Source organism: Varanus komodoensis, unplaced genomic scaffold, assembly GCF_004798865.1.
Source record: "Varanus komodoensis strain SLA01 unplaced genomic scaffold, ASM479886v1 scaffold9, whole genome shotgun sequence".
NCBI classification, from domain to species: Eukaryota; Metazoa; Chordata; class Lepidosauria; order Squamata; family Varanidae; genus Varanus; species Varanus komodoensis.
The window spans coordinates 34107930-34133947 of NW_025336598.1; the positions used below are offsets into that span (position 1 = coordinate 34107930).

The 26018-nt window shown below is 44.0% G+C and overlaps 2 protein-coding genes across 14 annotated transcripts in view; both read left to right on the plus strand.

The window, feature by feature from the left end:
- BAZ2B (bromodomain adjacent to zinc finger domain 2B) overlaps window positions 1-26018 on the plus strand; it is a 644512-nt gene that overhangs the window by 93210 nt on the left and 525284 nt on the right. The gene's annotated exons all lie outside the window — the stretch shown is intronic.
- Window positions 1935-20815, plus strand: LOC123017166 (CD302 antigen-like). The gene is made up of 6 exons (XM_044418320.1): window positions 1935-2178; window positions 8390-8500; window positions 11666-11788; window positions 13088-13261; window positions 14696-14722; window positions 20368-20815. The coding sequence occupies exons 1-6, from the start codon at window positions 1935-1937 to the stop codon at window positions 20559-20561; spliced, it is 873 nt and encodes a 290-aa protein (XP_044274255.1). The 3' UTR covers window positions 20562-20815.

Below are 26018 nucleotides of genomic sequence, written 5' to 3' on the forward strand. Positions count from 1 at the left end.
ATGTTTACATTAACTATGGTTGATGGGAGGTGCAGTCCAAGAACAGAAGAAAGAGCTCTGGAGGACCACACATTTCCCAACCTTTAGTTCAATGCGTGACTTGAAATGTAATTACTATACTGAAAATTGAATGTAAATAGACATGTTAAGACAAGGCTCAACTTTGCAATAATGAAAATATATTTCATTTTTTAAAACTTAAAGGCTTACATGAGAGTTAAATCCAATCACTAATATGATGTAGATTACTTAGACTTCTTTAGTATATTCAAATTACTGATATTTGCAGTGATACAAACTATCACTTCCTGCATTTTAAAAAAAAAATCAGGGCTTCAATTTGCAAGCGCATAGCTATTATGCATGTCTTATCTATTTATTTAATTCATCAAGTGACATTGGCTTATAACACATTTGCAACCCATGACCAAGCTAAAGATTCCACCTGTGGTATAAAATCAAGGTGGCGTCCCAAAACATTAATCTCATGCATGGCAGTAAATGCCACACACCAGCTGACAACAGACAGTATCTCATTGGTGGCTTTGAGTGACACTGACTCTTAGCCTAATCTACATCACAGGATTATGATGATGATAAAGTGAAGGATGGCTATGCAAGCCACCTTGGGATTTTTCGAAGAGGGAAAAACGTGTGACACACATAAACAGCTTTCAAGCAGCCACGTGGTGGGTAGGGCCTACATCAGCTTCTAAAAGCAACCTGGGATTGGAACTGTTGGTATGGAACTTGCTTTTTTATGTAGCAGAAACAAAGGGATGTACAAGTGCAGCTATATAGCCTGCTTTTGTCCTCCCAAAAGCATAACTGCTTTCTTTTCTGTGCCAGCGGTGGGCAGAGCTTCGCACAAGAAGGTACAGTGAATTTGTAAAAGACTGGGATCTACTTAGAGATCCCTTGGGTGATTTAACGTAGCCTACAAGCATTTCTAATTCCCAAGTGTTTAGCAATGGGAACCAAATGTCTCTTCCCCGTTACACTACTGAAATAAAAAGAATGGAGCTGGGGGCCTGAGAAAACTTCTGCTAGTTTATTTCCATACTAAAATACCTGGTGCCCTAGCTCTCCTGCTCGGAATAAATTCCAGGGCTCAGGATAACATGCATTTTGCACCAGGCTTCGTTTGGTGGCTCACCAGGTTCTCATTTAAAAAGTATTCTGAAAGACTAGGCCCTGACCACTCTTGCTCGATGTAGTATCGTTTCAATGTCATGCAATACATTTCAGCTACTACTAATATCCATTTTACCTAAGCACCCTGAACGTGTTTCTTGTCAGTTCTGATCACAAATGCAAGTCAGGAACAGGGATGGTTACACAGAAATCCCCAAGACCAGGATAGGGTCTTTCCACAGACCAGCATCATAGTCAAATGAGTGCTTGAGTGAAGTACAGCCGAGTAATCCCTCTAAAAGCGCTTAAATGTTATCATCTGCTATTTCAACTTTCAACAAAAGGAGCGAGGAATTCCAGCTCATCTGGCAAAACCCTGTGTACCTTCGAACTGCTGTGCCGGGCACCAGGTGTATAAGCATAGCCCATGCCAGGAGAAGCTGTGCCAGTTGAATTTTTACGTACTTCAAGAGCTCCATCAGGAAAACGTGGTGCCCTAAGAGGCTGCTTAATGAATAGCGTCAGCCTGCACCGGAGTGCTTCCTGATCTTTCTCTGCACTAAGAAAGCGGGCCAAAGCACATAAAACATTAACTCTGTCCAGCAGAGAAGCCTTTTTCTGTTCTTTAATTTTCTCTCTAGGTTAAGTGCAGGGCGCCTAATTCGGATTTCAAAAACACTAGTACTCGCACCCCACGAGCCTGATCTGAATCAGCGCCCCTACAGCTACTCCCAAGCAGCAAGAATAAAACGGAAAGCTAGATCCGCAGTCGAAGTAATGCATGTCTGACCAAGGGAAGAATGCCGCCCGCGAGGCGGCTGCTGGGCCCGCCGCTCTTCCCCTTCGCGCCTGCCGGAGCAATGGCCAGGGCTCGCCCACCAGGCCGGGGTGACGCCTATTCGGCCTTGGCGGGCCAGCATTCGGGGAGCGAGCGGCGGCCGCACTGCGCTGCTTGGGTCATGGGCGCCCCCTTGCTGGCAGCTCGCTCTTGCCTCCTGAGCGGACTTCTGCTGGCAGCCGCAGCGCCGAGCCACGGAGCGGACGGTAAGGCGGCGCCCCGCCGCCCTCTGCCCAGCTGCCGATCGCGGCGGCTCCCGAGAAGCAAGGCCGCCTCGGGCCTGGTCGCGCCAGGGAAGGGGGTGGGGTCGCGGGCCACTCAGTGCCCCCCATTCTGCTGGGAGAGGCGCTCCGCGCTGCTCAGGAGGCCCGCGGGCGGCCGTGCACGCGGAGCGGCTGCGGCGCGATCCCGGGGAGGGCGAGCGAGAGCGAGAGCTGGGCGCAGCGTCTTCGGCAGGCGTCTCTCTCAGCCCAGCCTGCCTCCCCTGGAAGCGATGGGTTGTGCTGGCCACGGTGGGGAAAGGGTGCGATAAAAATACATTATCTCGCCATTTCGAGATCGATAGATAAATAAATGAATGCTTACTCACAAGCATGCTTGTTAATTGCAGCAAGGGTCATTCCCACGTGACATTGTTAGGACTGAAGCCTTAATTTGAACCAGAGCGATTCCTTAGAATCTGCCCTTAGCCGCCAAGAGTACAGTGGAAACCTATTCATATCTGCTTAGAAGTCCCATTGGCGTCAGTGGACTTAGGTGCAGATAATTGTGTATCGGATTACAGACTTACAGTGCAAACCTGTAGGTGTCTGCATGGAAGCCATTTTCATAGAGCGTGGCCTTAGAATAGCCCGTGAATACCCTGGATCGAAAGAAATTGTACCAGTGGGTCCTAGATCAAATCAAGCCAGAACTTTCTCAGGAAGTGAAACTGAGGAAACCCAGCCTGTCCTGTTTTGGACATGACAAGTGAAGGCAAGACTCATTTGACATGTTAATCATGAGGAAGGCTCAAGAAGAGGAAGCCCTACTGTGCAGTGAACCTATTCCATAAAGGAAGCCACAGCCTTGAATGTGAAAGAGCTGAGCAGGGCTCTCAAGGAGAAGATATTCTGGAGGACTTCATTCATAGGGTTGCCATAAGTCAGAGACAGCTTGATGGGTATTGTAACAACAATTGGCCTTAGACTCGCAATTGAACATCTATATGTTTTTCCTGTGAACTGCTATGGCTTTTAACTGCACCCAACTCCTCTGGAAGCAGCTGCAAGGGCAGGAGGTCTGCTTGCTTGCTTAATTTCTGTCTCTTGCAGCTATGAAAGGTGCAATTGCACTGCTAGGTTTTTTGGGGGGGAGGGGGAAGCAAGCATGGGAGATGGAAATGACGGGTGAGTGACTTGAAGCATGTACAGACTTATTTTCAGCAACAACAACTGGAGGACCATAACTGTTGTACAGGCCTGAGTGCTGTTACCTTTCCCATTAAGAAAAAAATAATAGCTTATAAAACAACAATTATAAAGGAAGTGACGTGGGATCAAAAACTAAAGGGAAAAAAATGGGTAATTTCAGTGCTTAGTGTGTTTTTTCCTCCTAAGATTTGCTGGTGTGATTTTACTAGGAGCACAGAATGTTTCAGTTGCTAAGGGTATAGGCTGCTGCTTTTGTTACATGCCATCAAGTCATCACCAACTTATGGTGACCCTATGAACGAATGTCTTCCAAATTGTCCTGTTCTGCACAGCACTGCTCCGCTTTTGTAAACCCAGGGTTGGGATGAGATGGACTACTAGTTGGCCTTGCTCTTCCTCCTCTTGTGTGTTCAACTTTCCCAAGCCTTATTATCTTTTCCAGTGAGTCTTGCCTTTTCACGAGGTGCCCAAAGTACAACAGCTTCAGTGTCATCATGTTTGCTTCTGGGGAATGTTCTGGCTCAATTTGCTCTAGGACCCACTTGTTTGTCTTTCAGTTGGTACAGCAAATTTGCACAGCTCTCTTCCAGCACCGTGTTTCAAACACATGACTTGTTTTCCTGTTGGCTTTCTTCACAGTCCAGCAGCTTTCATGCCCTTACATAATGATTAGGAGTACAACAGTGTGGTTATCTTGGCCTTAGTCTTCAGTGAAACCATCCTTAACACTGTATAATTCTGTCTAATTCTTCCATTGCTGGTCTTCCAAATCTCAGTGTTGTTCTAATTTCTTGGCTTCAGTCTCCCTTTGAATTGGCAATTGAGCCAAGGTAGCAAAGTCTTTTACAATTTCAATTTCTTCACTGCTGACTTTAAAATTGTGTCATTCTTCCATACTCGTGATTTTTGTTTTTTTTAATGTTGAGCTGCAGTCCTGCTTTTGCAACATCTTTCATTTGCATAAGGAATTCAATTAGGGTATAGGAGTCTTTTAATTTTATTCCAAAGTGGTTTCTGTCTTTGTGGGATAAAGACCAATATAAAAGGGAAGGGTGCATATTTAGACATCAAATGACTTACAATGCATTAGAAGTCATTAGAAGAGGGTTTTTTTTTTAAATTTTAGAAACCTGCTTCTCAGTCTCTTTGGAAACTTATTTCAGAATGATTCCCATTCACTCCATTCACTTTAGTTTATCTGCTGAGAACTGAATGAAGCCAAGCGGTTTGTAAAGATGAACTCGTATGTGCTAAAATATAGCACACTACCTCATATTTTGGGGATTTGATCATCACAGGAAGCAAATAAGATAATGGACAAATTAATTTCCTGTTTTCTCTGTAGCAAGATGAGAAAGTTGCATTATTCTGGAAAGATTTTTTTTTTACCCACCTGACTGGTATACTGCTGTTGATGCAAAGACAGAGGGCCTGAAAAGAAACCCTTAACAGAGCATTGAGACATATTTCATAAAGTCCATGCTAATTTCCAGCTCTAATGCTAACGCATGAGCATACTAAAGTAGGAGTCTTTGGTCCTTAAGACCCAATCTCTCACCCTATGAGCATGTTCAAGGGACAGTATAATCCTGTTTGCATGATTCCGTCTGCTCATTCTGCTAATCAAAGCCCTGGACTCTGCCCCTAATAGCACCACTGCTCAGATCAGTTCCTTATGCTGACTTTCCCAGGTTGTGCAGCAGAAGAAACAGATTCACATGTTCCATGCACACAGTAGATTTCTCCTGAATGGGGGCATGTGTGTATAAAGTGTGAAATAGTTACTTTGATCGAACACTCTGGCAACAGCTGTCGGGTCTATTTTTTATGTAGTCCTCCGGGTTCCTTTGTCCTTTGATACCTTTTGCTAAGTAGCAAGGACGAAGTCATCATATCTCAACCTACCTAGCAGCATCTATTACTATAGAGACTCTCCTAATGGAAAGGAAACCTCATAGCTGTCTTTTAGTAAAATTGGAAAGCCCTTGGCTCATTCCAGTCTTTAGCCAGCAGTATGGGAGCTCCTTCAAAGGAAGCATCCTTTGCTGTGGCAAGAACTGAGAAATCAAGCCCAATGCACAGGCCACAGTGTTTCATTCTGATTTGATCAGAGTAGGGCATTCGTCCTTATCCAGTTATTTATAGAAGGAGGAATAGATACAGATTTAGGTGTATGCGAGGAAGTGGATGAAAGCAGACTTTGGCACACACTCCTCCCAATAACAAGTGCTCCAGCCCCTGGATATGCTACACAGAGGTTGAAGAGCCTAGCTGGATGGGGTGAGCTGGGTGGAGGAGGGAGGGAAACTGTCAAATTGGGTGAAGTAAAGTTCAAGTTTGAGCTGAGCCCTTCCATTTATAGACAAAATATCCCGGATCCAGATAAGACTCTTTAATGGAGACCTGATGGACTTTGGGGAGTTATTCTTGTACCCACATCAGCCTGTGGAAACTGCAGGATGTGATGGCCCAGTGGCCTCTGCTTATAGCTGTGAAGTTGTGCTGGCACATATGGGATTTGGTTTCTGGTAAGCCAGCAGTGACCTATCAATATGGAAGTTTGCAGCAGCAAACTAAACCTTCCTCCCAGAACTCTTAGTCATGGCCTGTTTCATCTGGAAGTCAGTGTGGAACTCCAAAGACTGCCTTAGCTGAGATGATGCGTAGAAATCACCCTCCCTGGGTGGCACTGGGCCTGTTTCGTTCAGGCTCCAGATGCAATGTGTCAGTAAGGCAAACAATCTTAATTCTACATAGTCAAATGCTTATCTGGCTTATTTACAACATGAAAAAGTAACTCGTATCTTGACATAAAGAAGAGTGTCTTCTATTGGTTATTGTTCCCACAGTAGAAGTGAACTTAGAACTGATTTAAAGAATATTATTTTGTTACAATGTTCCTAAAACATATGGTATTCATCTTGGAGAAGAAAAAACAAACATTTACTGCTTACTTTCCTCTAAACTATTCATTGTGGTTTGGAAGAGGAACAAGCAATTCTCTTAAAGTAAGCTGAAATTTCCTTTAGAGTGCAAAGCTGTTACTGGTTTTCCAAAGCACTTTCAGTTCTTGTAAGTTATGAGGAATTAGGACTGCTTTATTCTGTTCCTAGCTGACATGTCTGTTGGCTGTTAGTTTCTGTAAATCATATTTGCTCGGGACCATTTCTATTTCTAGTGTATATGTCTGTCTTCACACTGAGTAATCCGGATATCAAGAGAACAGGGAAGATGAAAGATCTAAACTGGTGATTTAATATGAATCTTTTAAGGAAACGGTGTAGTGAGTCTTCTTAAAATTTTATTTCTCGAGGCATTTTAAGATACACATGGCTCAGCCAAGATCAGAATCCTTGGCACAGACAGTAAGTGCTCGGAAGCCATGCTCACCCAGTATCCATTTTGCTGGAAAGGCAGTCCCAGGTTAGCAGGGGTGCGGCGTGATTCTGAGCTGACTGATGCTATCTCCAAATCCAAACAGCAGGGGGAGCTCTGTCTGAAAAGCCTATAGGCTATAAAATGCGCCACTTGACAAAAGTTCAGCAGAAACACCCCAAGATATTGTTAGACAAAATCCAGTAGTTATGCCCCTATGGTAAAAATGTATATGAAATATTGGCCATTTGCTGCCCTCTAACAGTACTGCAAAATCTGTTGCCTAAGGTACAGTGTCTCACCCGGCCTAATAGTACAGCTTTACTTTTGAGTAAAGGGAGAAAAATCACTTGTCCACTAGCACATTTTAAATGTATAACTTAATTTTTTGATGTTAAGATAAAGAGTTTGAAGTTGACATAAGAATCAATAAGAAGCCAATTCAGAGATTTAAGGATATTATAACAGTTTTAGTAATGAAAAGTGACCTTTTGCTAGAGCAGCTGAGGTCCAAAATGCTAGAACTATGATGAACTATTTACATAGAAGACTTTATTGTATACAGAAGACTGTTCTTAACCTATTAAAACTAAGTGTAATTTACAAGTGTGATTGAATTTAACAGAAATTGCTTTAGTTAGAGTGAAAATTGCTAGGGGGATCCATTTGTTTCTCTTCTAGAAAGTTAACAGGAAAAAAAAGGAACAATATAAAGAAACTAGATTGCAATGTGCCTTTTCAAGAGAGCCCCTTGGATCAACAACTGCTTGCAAGGCCATCAGCAGATAATGCAAACCAGACTATTCTTCAGGTTAGCGAGCACCAGTGGAAACTGGGAAGCACACAAGATAGAATCATATAAAGATCCAAGCTTGTATTAAACAAGCTTTCCCCAAGCTGGGTCCCTCCAGATGTTCTGGACTACAGCTGCCATCCACAGCGACTCAGTGGTCAAGGAAAGACCTGGGTTGGGGGAGGATGCATTAAAACAATGAGTTAGCTAGCATTTGGCTCCCAAATGCTGCAGACACTTGTGGGAGATGAAATCCCATTGGCATCCAGATATAGGTGTGTTTGCGGAAGGAAAAACATATACCCATGTAACTGCAGTGTAATACAGTTTGGGCATTATCTAGAGGCCACCTTGGCTAAAGTAAAGAGCACTACTTAAATATTGCAGTGAAGATCCATGATTGCACTATCAATTTTAAAAATAAAAGCTTCAAGAGAACTCATATGGATCGAGACTATGGTGCTGGCAAAAGGCTGCTTAATGTTTTTTGTAGTGGCATTTTTTTCATTTAATATCTCTCCCTGCCCTATCTGCACCATTGCAGAAGAATGTGATTGAAGATCTAGTTTTGCTCTTAGACATAGAAAACACACATCTTCAAGTTTAATCTCTGGTCCTGTTGATTTTGAATGGGTCTTGATGGTCAACTTTTGCAGGGTTATGCATGTTGATTGCTACTGTCTTAAAATACATGCCTGAGGTACCAACTGCACTTTGTTTTATGTTACTTGGCAAATGGCCTGGGATATTAGCATTTGGGGTGGCTATATAAACAGAACTGTCTATAGAAATGAGTGCACAGTAGCACTGATGGTGATTGTTCTCTTCCTGGCATAGCATGTCCTTCTTTGGCTTGGATTTTATTCGAAAGGAGCTGCTATGCTTTGCTTCCAGGACCATTGGAGACACGCAGCATTGAAGATGCCAGGGAATACTGCAGAGGCAATGGTAATGCAGCTGATCTCTCTCGGGTCACAACCTGCCCATTTTTTATTCACTTATGATATGTGGGGAAAAGTGCATTTAGCATTTGCAGTTTATTTGTACCTTTGAAAACTCTGATAATCATAGGGATTTGCACCAGTGTCAACATTCAGTTCAGATCCTGATTTGGAGAACAGCTCAGTGGCTGTAATTCCTTTTCTTTTTGGCAGTATTGTCAGCACATTATCCCTTTGTGAAGGGATGGTGCATGCCACATTTCAGACAAATAGATCCAGTATTTTTCTGATAGTTTTCTTTAAAGTTTGAGTTCTTTTAAAATTGAATTTCCAGTACCTTTTTCAATTTCTTGCCAGAACTGGATTATATTTCTCTAACCCTCTCAGTCCTCTTCTGCCACATTTCAGACAGAGAGGTTCAGGGAGTTGAGCAAGAGCAACCTTTATTGATCTGATGTTCTCCCTCCAAAGATGAACATATTCCCATTCATTTTTTTGTGGGACATTGCCATGAAATTGGCATATTCCATAAAAGCAGCCCTGAAGTTAGTTAAGAAACCTGACAAATTTAAGAAATGTGTAATGGTCTTTATCAAAGAGAGTTTATTCCATTTTTTGTGGGGGAGAGTTATTCAGTTTCCCTTCTGGCTGTGTGCATTTTTTGGAGAATTTGTATGAAAAATGCACCACAGAGGTATCACCAGTCAAAAGGATTATGATGATTAAAATAAAGTGAAAGGGCATAATCCCATGCATATTTGGACAAGTTTGACAAGTTTCAGTCTTCCCCAGCCAGCCAGTGGACTATAGGACTTTTTCAGTTCAGACATGCACAAACTGTGCTCTAAAGGCATTTTTATTTCTAGTCAGTTGGCACCAAAGGCACAAAGTGTGGTAGGACAAATGGGTGATGGATGAAGAGAGGCTGAAGGTCCTGAACATCCAGCATTTTCCAGGGAAGCATCTACTGTTACAGGTCCTCCAAAACTCCTCTCATGTTCCTGCTCCTGGGAAAGAGAACGAGCAAAGAGTACTGAGCACAGGAACAGCCCTATGATAGATGACTTCAGCATCCCTTCCCCAAAACACTGAGTGGAAAGCTCTGGTGAAACCATTTATTATCATTGGAAGCTAGAGCTCTTGTGCTTAGCTCTGTCTCCCTTATTTGGAGAGCTTGGGGACAAATGTATCAATTTTGCAGGCATATTGTCTACAGCAGTGTCCTTTCTATGTGCTAATCAATCTTCAGGAGAGTTCAGGTCTTACAGCAGTGGGGGAGGGCTCTCTGTTATTTGAACATTTCCTGAATGTTTCTGAATCAGCCCAAATCATTTTGGGATTTGGCCAAATATGAGGGTAATTATAGATCTTAGACCAGCATCCCTGAACCTGGTGCTTTCAGATATTTTGAATGACTATTCCTAGCATATGTGGGAATGCTGCCTGGGGCCTATCAAAATGGGTTCAAAACTTCTGAAAGACCCAAGATTGAGGAAAACTGGCAGAAAGTGTGATACAGATTAGCAGAGATGATTTAAGCATTTTGCAGTCAGAGGCAAAGGCTAAGATGGAACCTTTTCCCCTTCCATCCCACATTCCATTCCGATTCAGTCCAGCCAGTCTTGTGTTCATAACAATCTAGCAGGCTGTTGGCAGATCTTTCAAGGTAACAGAATTTCAACAAGCCTTTCACTGTGCCCTCTGGCATATCCAGTTGCGGGTGAGAGGAGAGCAATTGCAGTGTCATTGTCAGCTCAAGTGTTTCTAAAACATTTTACTTTGAAGAATGCTTTCCACATGGACTTGTCCGCCACAGAAGAGTTGCAGTCTGTTGCAGATGACTCCAGCATATTTGAATGTGTGCCTTAGCTGCTGTGTCTTAGCACCCCACATGCTGCAAGAGAACCAACACACTCCTGCAGACTGCAGAGAAAGAGAGATGACTACTGGGCAGGCAAACTATCTTTCAAGCAAACTTCTCTTCATACATACGTGGTGGTTTAAAGCAATCCCTTAAGAAGCTTTAACTGTGCCAGAGATACCCAGGAACATGGACTAAAAAACCACTGACCTAGCCCAGTGTGGTTACCCAACTCTTGGGCAGGTTTGCATGCCACACCAATCAACCTTGGCAATAAACTGCAGGAACAACCTACAGAGTACCCAACATACACTTGTTTGAGCTTATTTGGGTTGTCACACCACTTCTTGATCTGTAAAAACTAATCTGGATGCAGTGGGAGTAAAAAGGTGGAAGAGAGTTGTAGTGAGCCAGAACAGCTCCCCAACATGGTGTGGGGAGGGCAGTAAACCGGTGCCAGCCACTGCACAACACCACTAGAGCACTTTTAAAGACAGCAAGGGGGTTTTGTCACTCTTGTCGCACAACTCCCTTGCTGTTGGACTTCACCCATGGAGGAACTGGTCATCTGACATGACAACCACCTTGAGTAAAATGACACCTAGAATAGTCCATGGGTTTTCATGGTGACTTACTTGAAAAACAAGCTGTCATGGGGCTATACCAAAGTATCTCTCATGGGTTGTTGTACTGCATCAGTGAGGTCTGTTTAGAAGTCAGCTCTTAAAATCCCCCAGTATCTGGTAGTTCTAGTGGGATATACTTCCAAGAAAATTAGTTAAGAATCAGCTGTCAAAGATTAACTTGACAGCTGTTAAATTGTGCTTGCACTTCCCACTGATGCTTACAGGACTGAATGGTACAAAACTGTGACGTATTATGCTTTTATAAAAGACAGATGAGAAGGAACACAACTTTGTGAGACAGTACTTAAACAGAGGGCAGTGTCCAGTTTTGCCTGACTGCCAGAGGGTACCATCTTAAGCACAATGAGCAGCTAAGCAGTTGTTAAAGCAACCCAAAATGATCTAAAACACTTAATTCTGGAATGGTGTAAATCATTTCAGTAACTCATAGCAGGATGTCCCACTGACCTGATCCAGTGCAGAAACATACGTTTCCACTTGTTTTCAGAGTTCCTAATTCCCTGTTGCACAACCAGTGGATCCCATTAGTGTAAGGCAATCAGTGGGATTGCAGTGGCTATGTTGGATTCTGGTCATTCCTGATTAAAGGCATAGTCTGAGGTCTGTTTGAGTTCTCGTTTTAAAACTGAGATTTGACTTTGATTTGCGTGTTTTTCAAATGCAGCATCAGGAGCAGATATTATCAGCATAAATAACAAAGAGGAGAATACTTTCATCAAAAACAGTTTCTGTTCCCATTGGCATGGACCTGAATATATATCGTTGGGCATGTTTTTTGACACAGATGGTGAGTGACGCAAGGCTTGATGGTGAACTGATCTGACATAGCCCTATTTTTTGTTGGGGAACTTACCTCCATTAGGGCTCCTCTAGTGTCTTCAAGGAAAAACTCACATCAAAATAACTACTTTCAATATCCCCAAATGTAAGAAAAGACCAAGGTAGGCTCTTTTTCTGTAAGGACTTATTCTTGCCCAGAGCTTGGGAACAGGTGCCAGTGCGGTTTACCGAAAGTCATCCCTGAGAATTGCAGTGTCATCAAACAAAGGAAATACAAAGGATGCTACATAGTCCCAGGCATGGAACTAACTGGGAAGGAAAGTGAAATGGAATGGCAGCCCAATAGCTGGAAAGACTCAGATGTGGAGAGGCAGTTTGGTGCCTACAGGCACCAGTGTCCCCTGCTTTCCTTTCCTGAGGCCCACCAAGGCACCCTGTCCCTCCCACTGTTTTAATCTTTTCCTTCTGGTCACTGCGACTGTTGTGAAATAGCCTTGTGTTGGTGCTGAAAACTGAGGGTTTTTGTTTGTTGGACTTCAGACCCAACTTCAGCCTTAGATTCAGGACAGGTCTCTTGCCCTTTGCTATGCTCCCATAGCAGCCATTTGGTGATGATGCCCAGGACAGTCACTTCGGGTGCATATTGTTCTTGTAGTCAGTTTGCCTCCCTCGTATCAAGATCTTATTATCTATTAGCCAGTGCATGGGTCTGTAACTGAGGTGTTATCCAACCGAGAACACACAATGCTTTTGATAAAGACTTGAGTCGACAAAAAATTATAGCACACTAAAGCCACATTAATACAAGCTTAAGCATGTACTCAAACAGTAGGTGCCTCTGTGCTCATTGGGGCATATTTTGTAGAATGGGATGAGCAACTGTGAGAGATCTGTGGACTGTTTCTGGAAAAATCCCCCCACCCTGGCAATTAAAAAAGTGGCAAGCTACTCCACAGAACTACAAGGATTAAATTTAGCTTGTTTGGAAACACTGACCTTTGCAGGTGTCCACAGCAAGTACAGATCACTGAAACAGTCACATTTAACTTGCAAACAAGCAGTTCTGACCCATGCAGTTCTCTGTTGTCTTCCAGATTTATTTCACTCCAGCCAGGATAATGGGGTCACATGTAGAGCACAGGCTGTATGTTGCCTACCCCTGACAATTTCTATTTAAGGTGCCAGAAGCTTCTTTGCAATGTTGAGGACAGGGGATGTATAGCATCCCAAGCAGTTTTTTTTTAATTCATCTGTCCTTCAGAAAAACAAAAAATTCTTACCTTTTTTCCACTTTACTTCATTGCAGATGATGATTTCAGATGGTTCGATGATTCAGAAGTTAGTTTTACAAACTGGATGGAGGAGGAAAGCAACACAGAGCTCCTCAACACTTGCGCCACTATGCACACTAGCTCAGGGGGATGGAAGAAGACAAGCTGTGAGCAGCTACCGCTGACTGAAATTCTGTGTGAAGCTACTGGTATGTATGTTACTTTACTGACACCCTGAAAAAGGTTTCTGTCTCACACAATACATGGCTAGATTTTATAAGGAGTTGAGGATATGTCTTGGAAGGAGTTAGTACTATGATAGACACAATGGGTCAGAACCAGGGAAAACATAAAAGGATCCCCTCAGTGGAAGATTCTTTGGTGGAACCTTCCACTGAGTGGCTGGAATTGGGAAGTAATTGGGGAGGAGGAACAATTCTCCCCTTCCCCCTGCAGTTTCCTGAAAATTTGTTGGGGGGTTGGTCTAGATCTCCAAGAAAAGTGCGGTAGGTGGAAATGGAGGCTGCAGATAGAGAGGGAACCAGCGTAGAACGCCTCCCCTGCTTTTCTGCTAGCAGCAGCATCCCAAGCAGCACTCCACTTGGGACACTCCATCACTGGAATGGAAACTCTGGATCCAACTAATTCTTTCTTCTAAATATGCTAAAAGTGAAAGATGCATGTCCTACTTGCAGTTGTTCAGCTAGAGTATGTATTCACATCCATTTTTTATTTATTTAGCGAGCCATCCTACAGTCCATAGGAGTACATCCCAAGACCGTGGGATTTTTTTTGCAGGGGGTGGATTCCATTTGCTGAGGCACCAGGCCTTCCTATGAACTTTCAAGTGGGATCCCTTCCCCTCCCAGCCCCCATGGGAAAGAACTGCAGTATATTCCCTTCATGTCAAAGAGTATGAAGGCTTGCAGGATTGGGCAATCCATAAAAGCACCTACATATTTCAAGCTTTTCGAGAGAAGTTCTTAGAGAGCACATGACTTCCAGCACTGTAGATACCATGAAGACAGGCATGAAAGACTCTTTTGGAAAGCCACTGGCTTTCATCCCAAACAATTTAATTGGATTAATAATTCCAATATGATAAAGGATACAGTGCACACTGTAACACCCCATATGAATGCAGGTTTTATTGGTTTTCAAAGACTTATACAGACAGGTGCTCTGTATTTACTTAATGCAAATCATTAGTGTATACTTCAATGCAAGGGTAGCATCATATCTGTTTTGTGTGTGCATAACTGCTTTTCAAACTAAGGTGAATGGGAAAGTTTCTTGCCTGAAAAGGTGTGTTCTTCAGACACTCAAGAGTACACTATTCAAAATAAGGATTTGTAGAATTTGGTGTATTATCAATTTATAATTCATTGCAGCAAAAGCTAATATGGGATATTATCTGTACTGCTAGAAAGTATACAGAAAAATAAATTGCAAAATACAATTCATTGTCCAGATCATAAACAGGCCAACACAGTCCAAGCTGCATGTTATAATGTGTACCTATTAGTCCTAGAATGTGAATGCAAACCTGAATCCAGCTGCATGATAATCTGAAGAATGTACTCTTCTTTAAAAAATAGTACTCATCAGTGCCTTTTTATTTTCTTTTACATGTATGCTTGTAGTTTTTAATCAAAGGAAATATTTACTGGGTGAGTAGAGTCTCTCTCTCTTCTTTTTTCATGTTGTCCAGTAGTCAAACTGTGATTAGATACTGCTTTTTCCTAACTGAGAAAGGCAGGTTGCTCACCTGTAACTGTCATTCTTCGAGTGGCCATCTGTGCATTCACACACATGAGTGCTGTGCCTGCGCAGTGCCTATGGCGGGAAAGATTCAAAGCTTAACGGTTTTGGCGGGAACTCCTCATCCCCCCGGTATAAAAGAGCAGAGTGCCGGCCATTTCCTCAGTCTACTGAAGACCGATTGTTTGCCCCCTCGTGGGAGCAAGAGATATTGCAGGGAACTGCTGAACCGGAGAGAAAAAATTACCAATGAAACCGTTATCAAAGAGAAATGGTACCATATAAGCCCATTCACCGACACCGAGTAGGGCCGGCGGGTGCGTTGTGTGAATGCACAGATGGCCACTCGAAGAACGACAGTTACAGGTGAGCAACCTGCCTTTCTTTGTCGTGGCCTCTGTGCATCACACATATGGGTGATTAGCAAGCTTACTAGACCTGGAGGCAGGCGGTGTCATCATTGAAGAACAGAAGAAAGGATTGTCCAGCCAAAGGAGCAATTGTGTCTGGCATGCACATCAAGACAGTAATGCCTGGCAAAGGTGCAAGGAATCGTCCAAGTGGCAGCCTTGCAAATGTCCTGGATCAGAATGCCAGCGGCAAAGGCAGAGGAAGCAGCTTCCACCCTCATAAAATGCCCTCTGGGCATGACAGGTATGTCAAGCTTGGCGAGCTGACACGCTAGCTCGATGGTCTGTACAATCCACTTTGAAAGTCTCTGTGAACCAACAGGGGAGCCCTTATCATAGTCTGAGTATTTAACAAAGAGGCGGTTAGATTTACGGAAGGACTCCGTGCGAGACCTGTAAAAGGCAAGGCAGCAACGAATGTCGAGAGAATGTAATGACCGTTCTATTTGTGTAGCAGGCGTAGGAAAAAAGGCTGGTAAGACGATGTCCTGGTTAATGTGAAAAGGAGACAGAACCTTGGGTAAGAATGTCGGATCAGTACAGAGAATGACTTTCTCCTTATGGAAGTTAAGGTAAGGAGGATCTATCTAAAGTGCACAGAGTTCACTAGCCCTTCGGTCAGACGTGACTGCAACGAGAAAGGCAGTCTTCCAAGATAGGAGGCGTAAGTCAGTAGTTGCCAGGGGCTCGAAAGGAGTACAGGTGAGTGCCTGAAGAACAACCGAGAGGCTCCAAGTAGGGATAGCTGGGCGAAGTGGTGGTTGGAGGTTCTGTAAACCCTTGAGGAATCGACGTATGAGGGTATGAGAAAAAACCGAAGAACCCCGCACCTGTCCGCAGTAGTGGGAAATTGCAGCTATATAAACTTTAATAGACAATGGCTGAAGTCCCGATTGATGGAATGATAAGAGAAATTGAAGGATATTTTCAACAGAGGCTGAAGAAGTGGTAAAACTGTTGCATTCAGCAAAGGATGTGAAGCTCTTCCATTTAGCCACATAAGATCGGTGAGTTGCAGGTCTTAGGGCAGACTGGAGAATGAATTGAGTATCGGGATGGAGAGCACTTGGATTCGATGAGAAGTCTATCGGTATCGGGGAAGAAGAGGCTGTCTCGGGACGGTGTTGGACAAGTGTAGGAGTCCCCAAATCCGCTGGTACCAAAGGGACCCCATGGTTCATCGAATGTGCCAGGCTGTCAGGCTGAGTGAGGGAAGATCTGGGTGACGAACAGCTCTGTACTGTTGAGTTATTAGATGAAGTATGAGAGGCAGGCGGAGAAAGGTGCTGCCAGATAGACGGAGAAGAGTAGGGAACCACGGTTGACAGGGCCACCAGGGGGTGATCAGGATCCCCGTGGCACCATCATAGACAATCTTGGCTAGGACCCTCATTATGAGTGGGATTGGGGGAAACGCATAAAAGAACATGTTGGACCAAGGGATCATGAGTACATCCCCTGTCGATCCCGGACTGATGCCGGCATGAAAGCAGAACATCTTGCACACCTTGTTCGTGTGAGTGGCAAACAGGTCTATGTGCAGAGAACCCCAAGTCCGGAAGAGGCGATGGCAGGTCAGACAATCCAGTTCCCATTCGTGGGTCGACATCTGCCCATTGAAGGCGTCGGCCTCCTCGTTGTCGGTACCAGCCAGGTGAACAGCGAGGAGGGTGATCTCCCTGGAGATGCACCAGTCCCACAGCTGCATTGCCAGGCGGGCCACGGGGGCCGACTTTGTCCCACCTTGTTTGTTTATATAGAATACAGCGACAATGTTGTCGGAGGCAATTTGCACAACGTGCTGCCGGAAAGTGTCCTCGAATGATCAAAGGGCTTTGAAGACCACCAGGAGTTTGAGGTAATTGATGTGTCTGGTGGTCTCCTGATGGTCCCAGGTGCCCTGTGTACGGAGACTGGCACATAGGGCTCCCCACCCGGTAAGGGAGGCATTGGTAAACAAAGTCAAGGTCAGGTGAGGCAGACGAAATGGGTCGCCTCCGGACAAATTGTGCCGCATAGAGACTGGAGGACGGAGGTTGGAAGGCGGAGGAGACAGTGAGGGGTTGAGTCTCGTTGGGGTTGAAACATTCAGTTGAACCACAACTGGAGTGGTCTCATCCGTTGTTTGGTGTGGGAAACTGTGGAGACTGTAGAGGCCATGTGACCGAGAAGTTTCTGCACTGAGAGTACTGGAACAGCTCTGTCCATGTGGATTCGACAGATCGATGAGCACAGATTGTCTTGTCGACTTTGTGGAAGAAAGGCTCTCATCAGCGTGGAATCGAGACGAGCTCCAATGAAGTCGATGATCTGTGAAGGAATAAGGCACGATTTCTCATGATTAATGCATAGACCCAAATTGTCCAAGAGGATACAAATAGTCTGAAATGATGGCCGAAGACCTTCCTTAGATGGGGAGAAGATCAGCCAGTCATCCAGGTAGGGGTACACTTGAATGCCTTGGAGCCGAAGATGCGCACACACCGGAGCCATACATTTCGTAAAAACCCGGGGGGCAGTAGCCAGTCCAAACGGAAGGACGTTGAACTCAGAACCGACAGTGAATCAGAGAAGACGCCTGTGGGACAGGTGAATGGTAATGTGAAAATAGGCATCTTTCAAATCCAGAGAAGCGAACCAATCCTCTCTCCTAAGCAACGGAAGGATATTTTGAAGGGTGGTCAGACTGTTCGCCCTTGACAATGTGGTAGAACTTGTCGGTATTGGGATTGAAGCGGTGCTGGGCCTCGATCTCAAGTGACCTTGTAAGCCTCACCATCAGTTCTCCAAAGGGTTCCTCCAGTGAGCTGGGACCCTGTGTAGAGATCACCGCGTCTGGTGAAGTAGGCGCCACTTCGGAGTCCTCCGAGTCCAAATCATAGTGAGGCGGGAGGCTAGAAGAAGAGTCGATAGGCAAAGAGGGACGCCTGGACTGAGCCGCCCTCAAAATCAAAGGGGCGTCTCTCGGTACCGGAGAGAGGGTACGATCACACACCGGTGGGTAGTAACCGTAGGGTGGATAATCATCCCATGTCTCACGATGAGACGGCCTATGGGGTGGTTGCACCCATTCTTCCGAGGGGTGCATGGAGGCGCGTTGCTGATATCACACCTGCTGAGGAGCAGCCCTCGGGGAAGGCTTGAGTGATGGTTGGGGGGTAGGTGAACGAGCCATTGGAGGAGAGTCCCGAATCTTTTCGTCGGAGATTGATCCCAGCAAGGGAATGTCCCGTTGCTCAGGGGAAGACTGGACAGAAGGTGCAACCCATCTTGGAGACCCAGGCAGTGTCTGGTCGGTGTCGGTACTGAAGCAGCCATTGGGATCGATGGGGCAGACGAACCCAAGTCACGGTACCTGGAATGGTCGAGTTTTTTAGGCTTGCGGGCCGACTTATCCGTCTTAGGCTTCTTACGGCCTGAGGACTTGTCCAATCCACTATGCTTCCTCTTCTCCTTCTGTGGAGATGCAGAGGAGTTTTGACCCTCTGGCAAAGGGGCACCATCAGCCGATGGGCGGGGCAGAAGCATGGTGGAAGAGGAGGACGGAGGGGCAGATTTGCCTGCCAGTTGGTCTGATTGAAGCAGGGCTTGGTCCCACAAAAGTTTGCGTAGGCGATTCTCCCGATTTTTCCTCGCCTGCTTAAAAGCCTGACAATGGCCACATTTATCGGTCCTGTGCCCTTCTCCAAGACAGAGAAGGCACAGATCGTGCAGATCAGTAGGTGACATTTTGGACCCGCACTGAGAGCACTTGCGAAAAGCCACACACTGCACCATCAAGGAAGAAAGAGAAGATAGCAAAGTAAAGAGAAAAGAGGAACAATATTGTTTTGTTTTTTGTTCTTTTTTTAACAGAGAAAAGGGGGAAATTGAGAAGAAACTTCTAACAGGGAGGGAAAAACTTGGAATCGTAACGTTTAAGAGAGATAATAGCAACTGGATAAACATGTACAAACTGTGAGACAAAAGGCTCGAGGCACAGCAAACAGTGGTCACAAGAAGACTGAGGAAATGGGGGGCACTCTGCTCTTTTATACCGTGGGGGGGATGCAGAGTTCCCGCCAAAACCGTTAAGCTTTGAATCTTTCCAGCCATAGGCACTGCGCAGGTGCAGCACCCATATGTGTGAAGCACAGAGGCCATGATGAAGAACAGCTGTTCTAACTGAAACTGAAAACTGCAGCATCCACACTTAGAATGGTTTGCCTCCAGATGCAGCCATATCCAAAGTAGACTCAGTGAAGTCAATATGAATTAATTTGGTGAGGTACTTAGTACCAATGATTTCAATGGCACTACTCTAGGTTTGACTAAATCTCGATAGGATCCCATGTTCTCTGTTTAGATATGCAAGTGGTATGTTAACAGTCTCTGCTTAGAGCCAGTGTGGTGTAGTGGTTAAGAGACTGAGTAATCTGGGTTCCAGCCCCCACACAGCCATGGAGCCAACTGGATGACTTTGGGCCAGTCACAGCCTCTCAGGCCAACCTATTTCACAGGGTTGCTGTCGTAAGAAACAAAGTGGGATATAAATCTCATAAATAAATAATTTAATTTCCATACCACCCAACAGCCAAAGCTCTATTTGTTGTGCTTTGTGTGTATCAAAGATTCTGTGCTTTCAGGTCCAATCAACTTTGTTGCTACAAGATAGTGGTAAATATAGTACAGCATTTTCCTAGCATTTTCTATTGTCAGCTTTTTTGCTGACCCAGCTACCACCCTGATTTGGTATTGGTTCTCTGCTGCTTTATACAAAACAAGTTTTTGGCTAGCATGTATTGGACCTGGTAATGCATAAGTCAAAATATGATGAAACAGAAGTAATCATGTTTGGCTCATGAATAACCTGTCATAACATTTGCAGACCTTACAGTTCTCCATCCCCCTCAACTTCCCACATTGTGTGAGATGAAACAGTTTAAGAATGTTCAGCTGTTTATGAACATTGATACAGTACTGCATGCTGGTCTTCTGTAGCAGGCTTTAGAACTGAAATATTATAGAAAAGGTCATAAAGTAAGTTGCCTAAGTAAAGATCCAATAACTGCTAACATTAGAAGTGCTAAATTAGTGCAACAGCAGATGGACATCTGTATCGATATGGACTATGTGTTTTTCATGGATTCATGGTGTTATTTCAGGTGAAACAGCATGGACAACTGCCTTAGTTATAACTTCGACAGTAATTGTTTCAGTAGCTGCAGCAATTCTCTGGTTTCTTTACCAAAGGAGAGTTTCTTCTGGAGCAAGAGATACAATACACAGGTCTACCAATCAAAGTCCATATAATGATGAAACAATGCTTATAGAGGAGGGAAATGAATATACTGCCTAGATTTTATTTATAAATGTATAATTATCTTGAGAGTAATAATGGTAATTATTAATTACTCTAATAAATAATAGAGTAATAAACCATGACACTGCTATTCCACATGAAACTGTTAATTAGAAATCTTAAATTGTTGATGTAATTGCTCTTACCGATATATGATTTTCTCTCTGTGCAGATATCGTACTTTTTCACAAATTGCACTTCTATCATGCAAACGTTCTCAAATACTCATCGGGGAAGGTGTAGTTTTTAGTTAAAAAAAAAAAAAAAGGAGATATGTGCTAGCCAAAATCAAATACTCAGCTGCTTAATCTCTCCAGCTGAATTGTGGAACTTTTGACGGCACAATCCTATGTGGCTGCCTATAGCACTTCAGTCACAAACTTACGGGCATCTAATAAGTGTGAGAGGAGAGCAGAAGCTAAGATTGCCTCTATGCTTCCCCTCATCTTCAAAAACATGGCCATCTAAATGTTTGTCCCTTTCTTGTGAGGAGCAGCAGCAGAAGCACTCCCTGGATTCATCCAGCAAAGGTGGCGCTTCACTCTTCTCCCTGGAAGAGAGCCCCTGGAATGTGCTCCCAGCATATGCCTCTCTTGCATGTGCAAGACTGTAGCTGACACAGGATGAACCATGCAGGCTGCAAGGGTGGCAAAAGACTGTGCTGACATCCAAAAACAAAGTCCTTGCTGTGTCCTTGGAAGGCTTTTCCCAAAGTGCAGTAGGGACTCTGCCTTTTCCTATGGCTGGGCAGACAGGTCCTAAGGGACTTTAATTTCAGCTAGAGAATGGTCATTGTTTACAAATCACCCTAAATGAGAAGGCAACTATGTACAGAAATCCTTAGTGATCCACCCTGGCTGGAGAAAGCCTTCTGCATCTATGTATTTCTGCCTTAAAAGCCACTGTACTGAATGGTTTTTAAAGTCAGTTAACATATCACCTAAATTGGCCCAGAGTTTGACAAACTATAAAAGCACAAACTGGCAACCACCATTATAAGTCACACTAGAAGTTCAGTTGTTCAGCTGGAACTATCTGCTTCAAACCTTTGGTTTTTCTATCAGTTCCATCATAATCCTGATGCCAAGTTCAAGGCAGTCACATGCCCTCCTAAGAAGCTGCACGTGTTTCATTAATTTCAATGACGGCCGTGCAAAACACTAAAACCTATGTGTTGTACCTTCCTACTGAAGGCGGACATATTTTGTATAAATGAAGGCCAACTAGTTTTGTATTAACATGGATATGGAAGAAAGCCAAGAACCATCTTCATACAAATTCACTTAACATATTTTTATATTCCATTATTAAATAAAATGTTTGTCTAATATGTAAGCATTGTTTATGTTGAGATTATACAGAAAGCAGAGCACGATGTTTTGTAAAACATAACAGGAAAGGAGTCTTCTTAGAATTGTGTACATAAAGCAATTCACTGTTTACAATAAAATACTGTGGCAAAGTGTTAGAGGAATATGTTTCCTTCATATTGCAATGGTAATTCCTAAAATGGATGAGCAGGTGAAATAACTGGTTAATGGGCTATTTATTACATATTAAATTGCAGCCTCTAACTGTAGGCCCATTATAAGCTGTCTTGTACCCGAAGAGAGCAGAATTTGTACCACCGCAACCTCTGTTTCCTGTTGCTTTCCCTTCTTCCCACCACTGTGCATCCCACTAACTTCACTACTTCACTGAAGTTCTCACTAGATCTTCACAGAGCCTTGTGAAATGGCCAAACATTTCATGAGGTTTCAGTTCAGAGGCTCACAATAAGAGGGCTACAACTGCAGAAAATAGCACAGTGGGAGAGTTGCTGGTAGGGCTCTTCAGAGCACTTGCTTTTAATGCACCAGTGGACTTCCTTGGCTGAGGGCCTGGCAAGAGAAGTGGCACAATTTGCCATTCCTCCAGTTTTGCCACCTCATGCAGATACCTCACCCTGTTTCATGGGTTGGCTGGCTCTCAGCAATTCTGTTTGCTCCTGTGCAGAATTACACTGTAATAACGTATTGTTTGACTGCACCAGAAAAACTGGTATTTGTTAAACTGTTATTTTCCAAGTCTCAATATTTCAAGTTGAAATTCACTGTAAAAAAATTACACAAAATTAAGTCCTGTGCTCCTTCATGGATCACTGCCTTGTCGTGGCGAAGGGGCTTGCGTGGCTCAATGAAGCTATGAGCTATGCCGTGCAGGGCCACCCAAGACAGACAAGTCACAGCAGAGAGCTCTGACAAAACGTGATCCACTGGAGAAGGAAATGGCAACCCACTCCAGTATCTTTGCCATGAAAACCCCATGGACAGTACCAAAAGGCAAAAAGATATGACACCAGAAGATGAGCCCCTCAAGTCGAAAGGTGTCCAATATGCTACTGGGGAAGAGCGGAGGGCTAGTACTAGTAGCACCAGCAAGAATGAAGCGACTGGGTCAAAGCCGAAAGGACACTCAATTGCCAATGTATCTGGTGGTGAAAGGAGAGTCCGATGCTGCAAAGATCTATACTCCATAGGCACCTAAAATGTAAGGTTCATGAATCAAAGCAAGCTGGATGTGGTCAAACAGGAGATGACAAGACTGAACATTGACATCTTAGGAATCAGTGAACTAAAATGGACAGTATTGGGTGAATTTAATTCAGATGACCATCAGGTATACTACTGTGGGCAAGAATCCCTCAGAAGAAATGGAGTAGCCTTCATAGTCAATAAAAGAGTAGGAAAGGCAGTACTGGGATATAATATCCAAAATGACAGCATCATCTCAGTTCGAATCCAAGGCAAACCATTCGACATCACAATAGTCCAAGTCTATGCCCCAACCACTGGTGCTGAAGAGGCTGAAGTTGACCGGTTCTATGAAGGCCTACAACACCTTCTAGAATTAACACCAAAAATGATGTCCGTATCATCATGGGGGATTGGAATGCTAAAGTAGGAAGCCAAAAGATAACTGGAATAACAGGCAAGTTTGGCCTTGGAGTACAAAATGAAGCAGGGCACAGGCTGGTAGAATTTTGTCAAGAGAATACAATGGTCATAGCAAACACTCTTTTCCAACAACCCAAGAGACGACTCTACACATGAACATCACCAGGCGGTCAACACAGAAATCAGACTGACTATGTGCTCTGCAGCCAAAGATGGAGAAGCTCTGTACAGTCAGTAAAAACTAGACCAGGAGCTGACTGTGGCTCAGATCATGAGCTGCTCGTTGCAAAATTTAGGCTTAAATTGAAGAAAGTAGGGAAAAGCACTAGGCCACTCAGGTATGACCTAAATCATATCCCTGATGAACATACAGTAGAGGTGACAAATAGATTTAAGGAATTAGATCTGATAGACAGAGTGCCTGAAGAACTATGGATGGAGGTTCACAACATTGTACAAGAGGTAGCAACTAAAACCTTCCCAAAGAAAAAGAAATATAAGAAAGCAAAATGGCTGTCCGAGGAAGCTTTACAAATAGCTGAGGAAAGAAGGGAAGAGAAAGGCAAGGGAGAAAGAGAAAGATACACCCACTTGAATGCAGAATTCCAGAGAATAGCTAGAAGAGGTAAGAATGCCTTCTTAAATGAACAGTGCAAAGAAATACAAGAAAACAATAGAACAGGGAGGACCAGAGATCTCTTCAAGAAAATTGGAGATACGAAGGGAACGTTTCATGCAAAGATGGGCATGATAAAGGACCAAAATGGCAGGGCCATAACAGAGGCAGAAGAGATTAAGAAGAGGTGGCAAGATTACACAGAAGAACTATACAAGAAAGAGCTTAACATCCCTGATAACCACGATGGGGTGGTCACTGACCTCAAGCCAGACATCCTGGAATGTGAAGTCAAATGGGCCTTAGAAAGTCTGAGCAACAACAAAGCTAGTGGAGGTGACAGTATTCCAGCTGACCTATTCAAAATCTTAAAAGACGATGCAGTAAAAGTGCTACACTCAATATGCCAGCAAATTTGGAAAACTCAACAGTGGCCACAGGATTGGAAAAGGTCAGTTTACATTCCGATCCCGAAGAAGGGCAATGCCAAAGAACGTTCAAACTACCGCACCATTGCACTCATTTCACATGCTAGCAAAGTGATGCTCAAAATCCTACAAGCTAGGCTCCAGCAGTATGTGGACCAAGAACAACCAGAAGTACAGGCAGGATTTCGAAGAGGGAGAGGAACTAGAGGTCAAATTGCCAACATACGCTGGATCATGGAGAAAGCTAGGGAGTTCCAGAAAAACATCTACTTCTGCTTCATTGACTATGCTAAAGCCTATGATTGTGTGGATCACAACAAATTGTGGCAAGTTCTTAAAGAGATGGGAGTACCAGACCATCTTATTTTTGTCTTGAAAAACCTATACGCGGGTCAAGAAGCAACAGTGAGAACTGGACACGGAACCACTGATTGGTTTAAAATTGAGAAAGGAGTTCCGCAAGGCTGTATACTGTCGCCCTGCTTATTTAACTTATATCCAGAGCACATCATGAGAAAGGTGGGACTAGATGGAATCACCAGTTGGAATTAAGATTGCTGGGAGAAATATCAACAACCTCAGATATGCAGATGATACCACTCTAATGGCAGAAAGTGAAGAGGAACTAGAGAGCCTCTTGATGTGGGTGAAGGAAGAGAGTGCAAAAGTTGGCTTGAAACTCAACGTTAAGAAAACTAAGATCATGGCATCTGGTCTATTTGCCACTTCCTGGCAAATAGATGGAGAAGAAATGGAGGTAGTGACAGATTTTATTTTCCAGGGCTTCAAGATCACCGCAGACGGGGACTGTAGCCAAGAAATTAAAAGATGCTTGCTCCTGGGGAGGAAAGCTATGGCAAATCTAAACAGCATACTAAAAGCAGAGACATCACCCTGCCAACAAAAGTGCGTATAGTCAAGGCCATGGTTTTCCCAATTGCAATATATGGCTGTGAAAGCTGGACCATAAGGAAGGCTGAGCGCCAAATAATTGAGGCCGTTGAATTGTGGTGCTGGACAAGGCTCCTGCGAGTCCCTTGGACCGCAAGGCGATCAAACCAGTCAGTCCTAGAGGAGATCAACCCTGACTGCTCTTTAGAAGGCCAGATACTGAAGATGAAACTCAAATACTTTAGCCACCTAATGAGAAGGAGTGGAGAAGAGCCTAATGCTGGGAACAATAGATGGCAAAAGAAGAAGGGGATGGCAGAGGATGAGGTGGCTGGATGGAGTCACTGAAGCAGTTGGTGTGAGCTTAAGTGGACTCCAGGGGATGGTGGACAGGAAGGCCTGGAGGAATGTTGTCCATGGGGTCGCGATGGGTCAGTTGGACACGACTTCACGACTAACAACAACAAAGTCCTGTGCTAAGTTTTAATAATTTGCTTTTTAAAAAATCTGAATTGTTTGTGGCTTCTATTTGCACAGCACAGCTTTTCCTCTGCTCCCTGCAGCTTTTTATGATGCTGTAGAG

What these genes read in the sequence shown, in the direction of transcription:
- LOC123017166 (XM_044418320.1), top strand. Translation starts at nt 1,935, where the DNA reads ATGCCGCCCGCGAGGCGGCTGCTGGGCCCGCCGCTCTTCCCCTTCGCG. An exon ending in AATTCTGTGTGAAGCTACTG is followed by an intron (nt 13,262 to 14,695) that starts GTATGTATGTTA and finishes GTATGCTTGTAG; the next exon opens with TTTTTAATCAAAGGAAATAT. An exon ending in TCAAAGGAAATATTTACTGG is followed by an intron (nt 14,723 to 20,367) that starts GTGAGTAGAGTC and finishes GTGTTATTTCAG; the next exon opens with GTGAAACAGCATGGACAACT.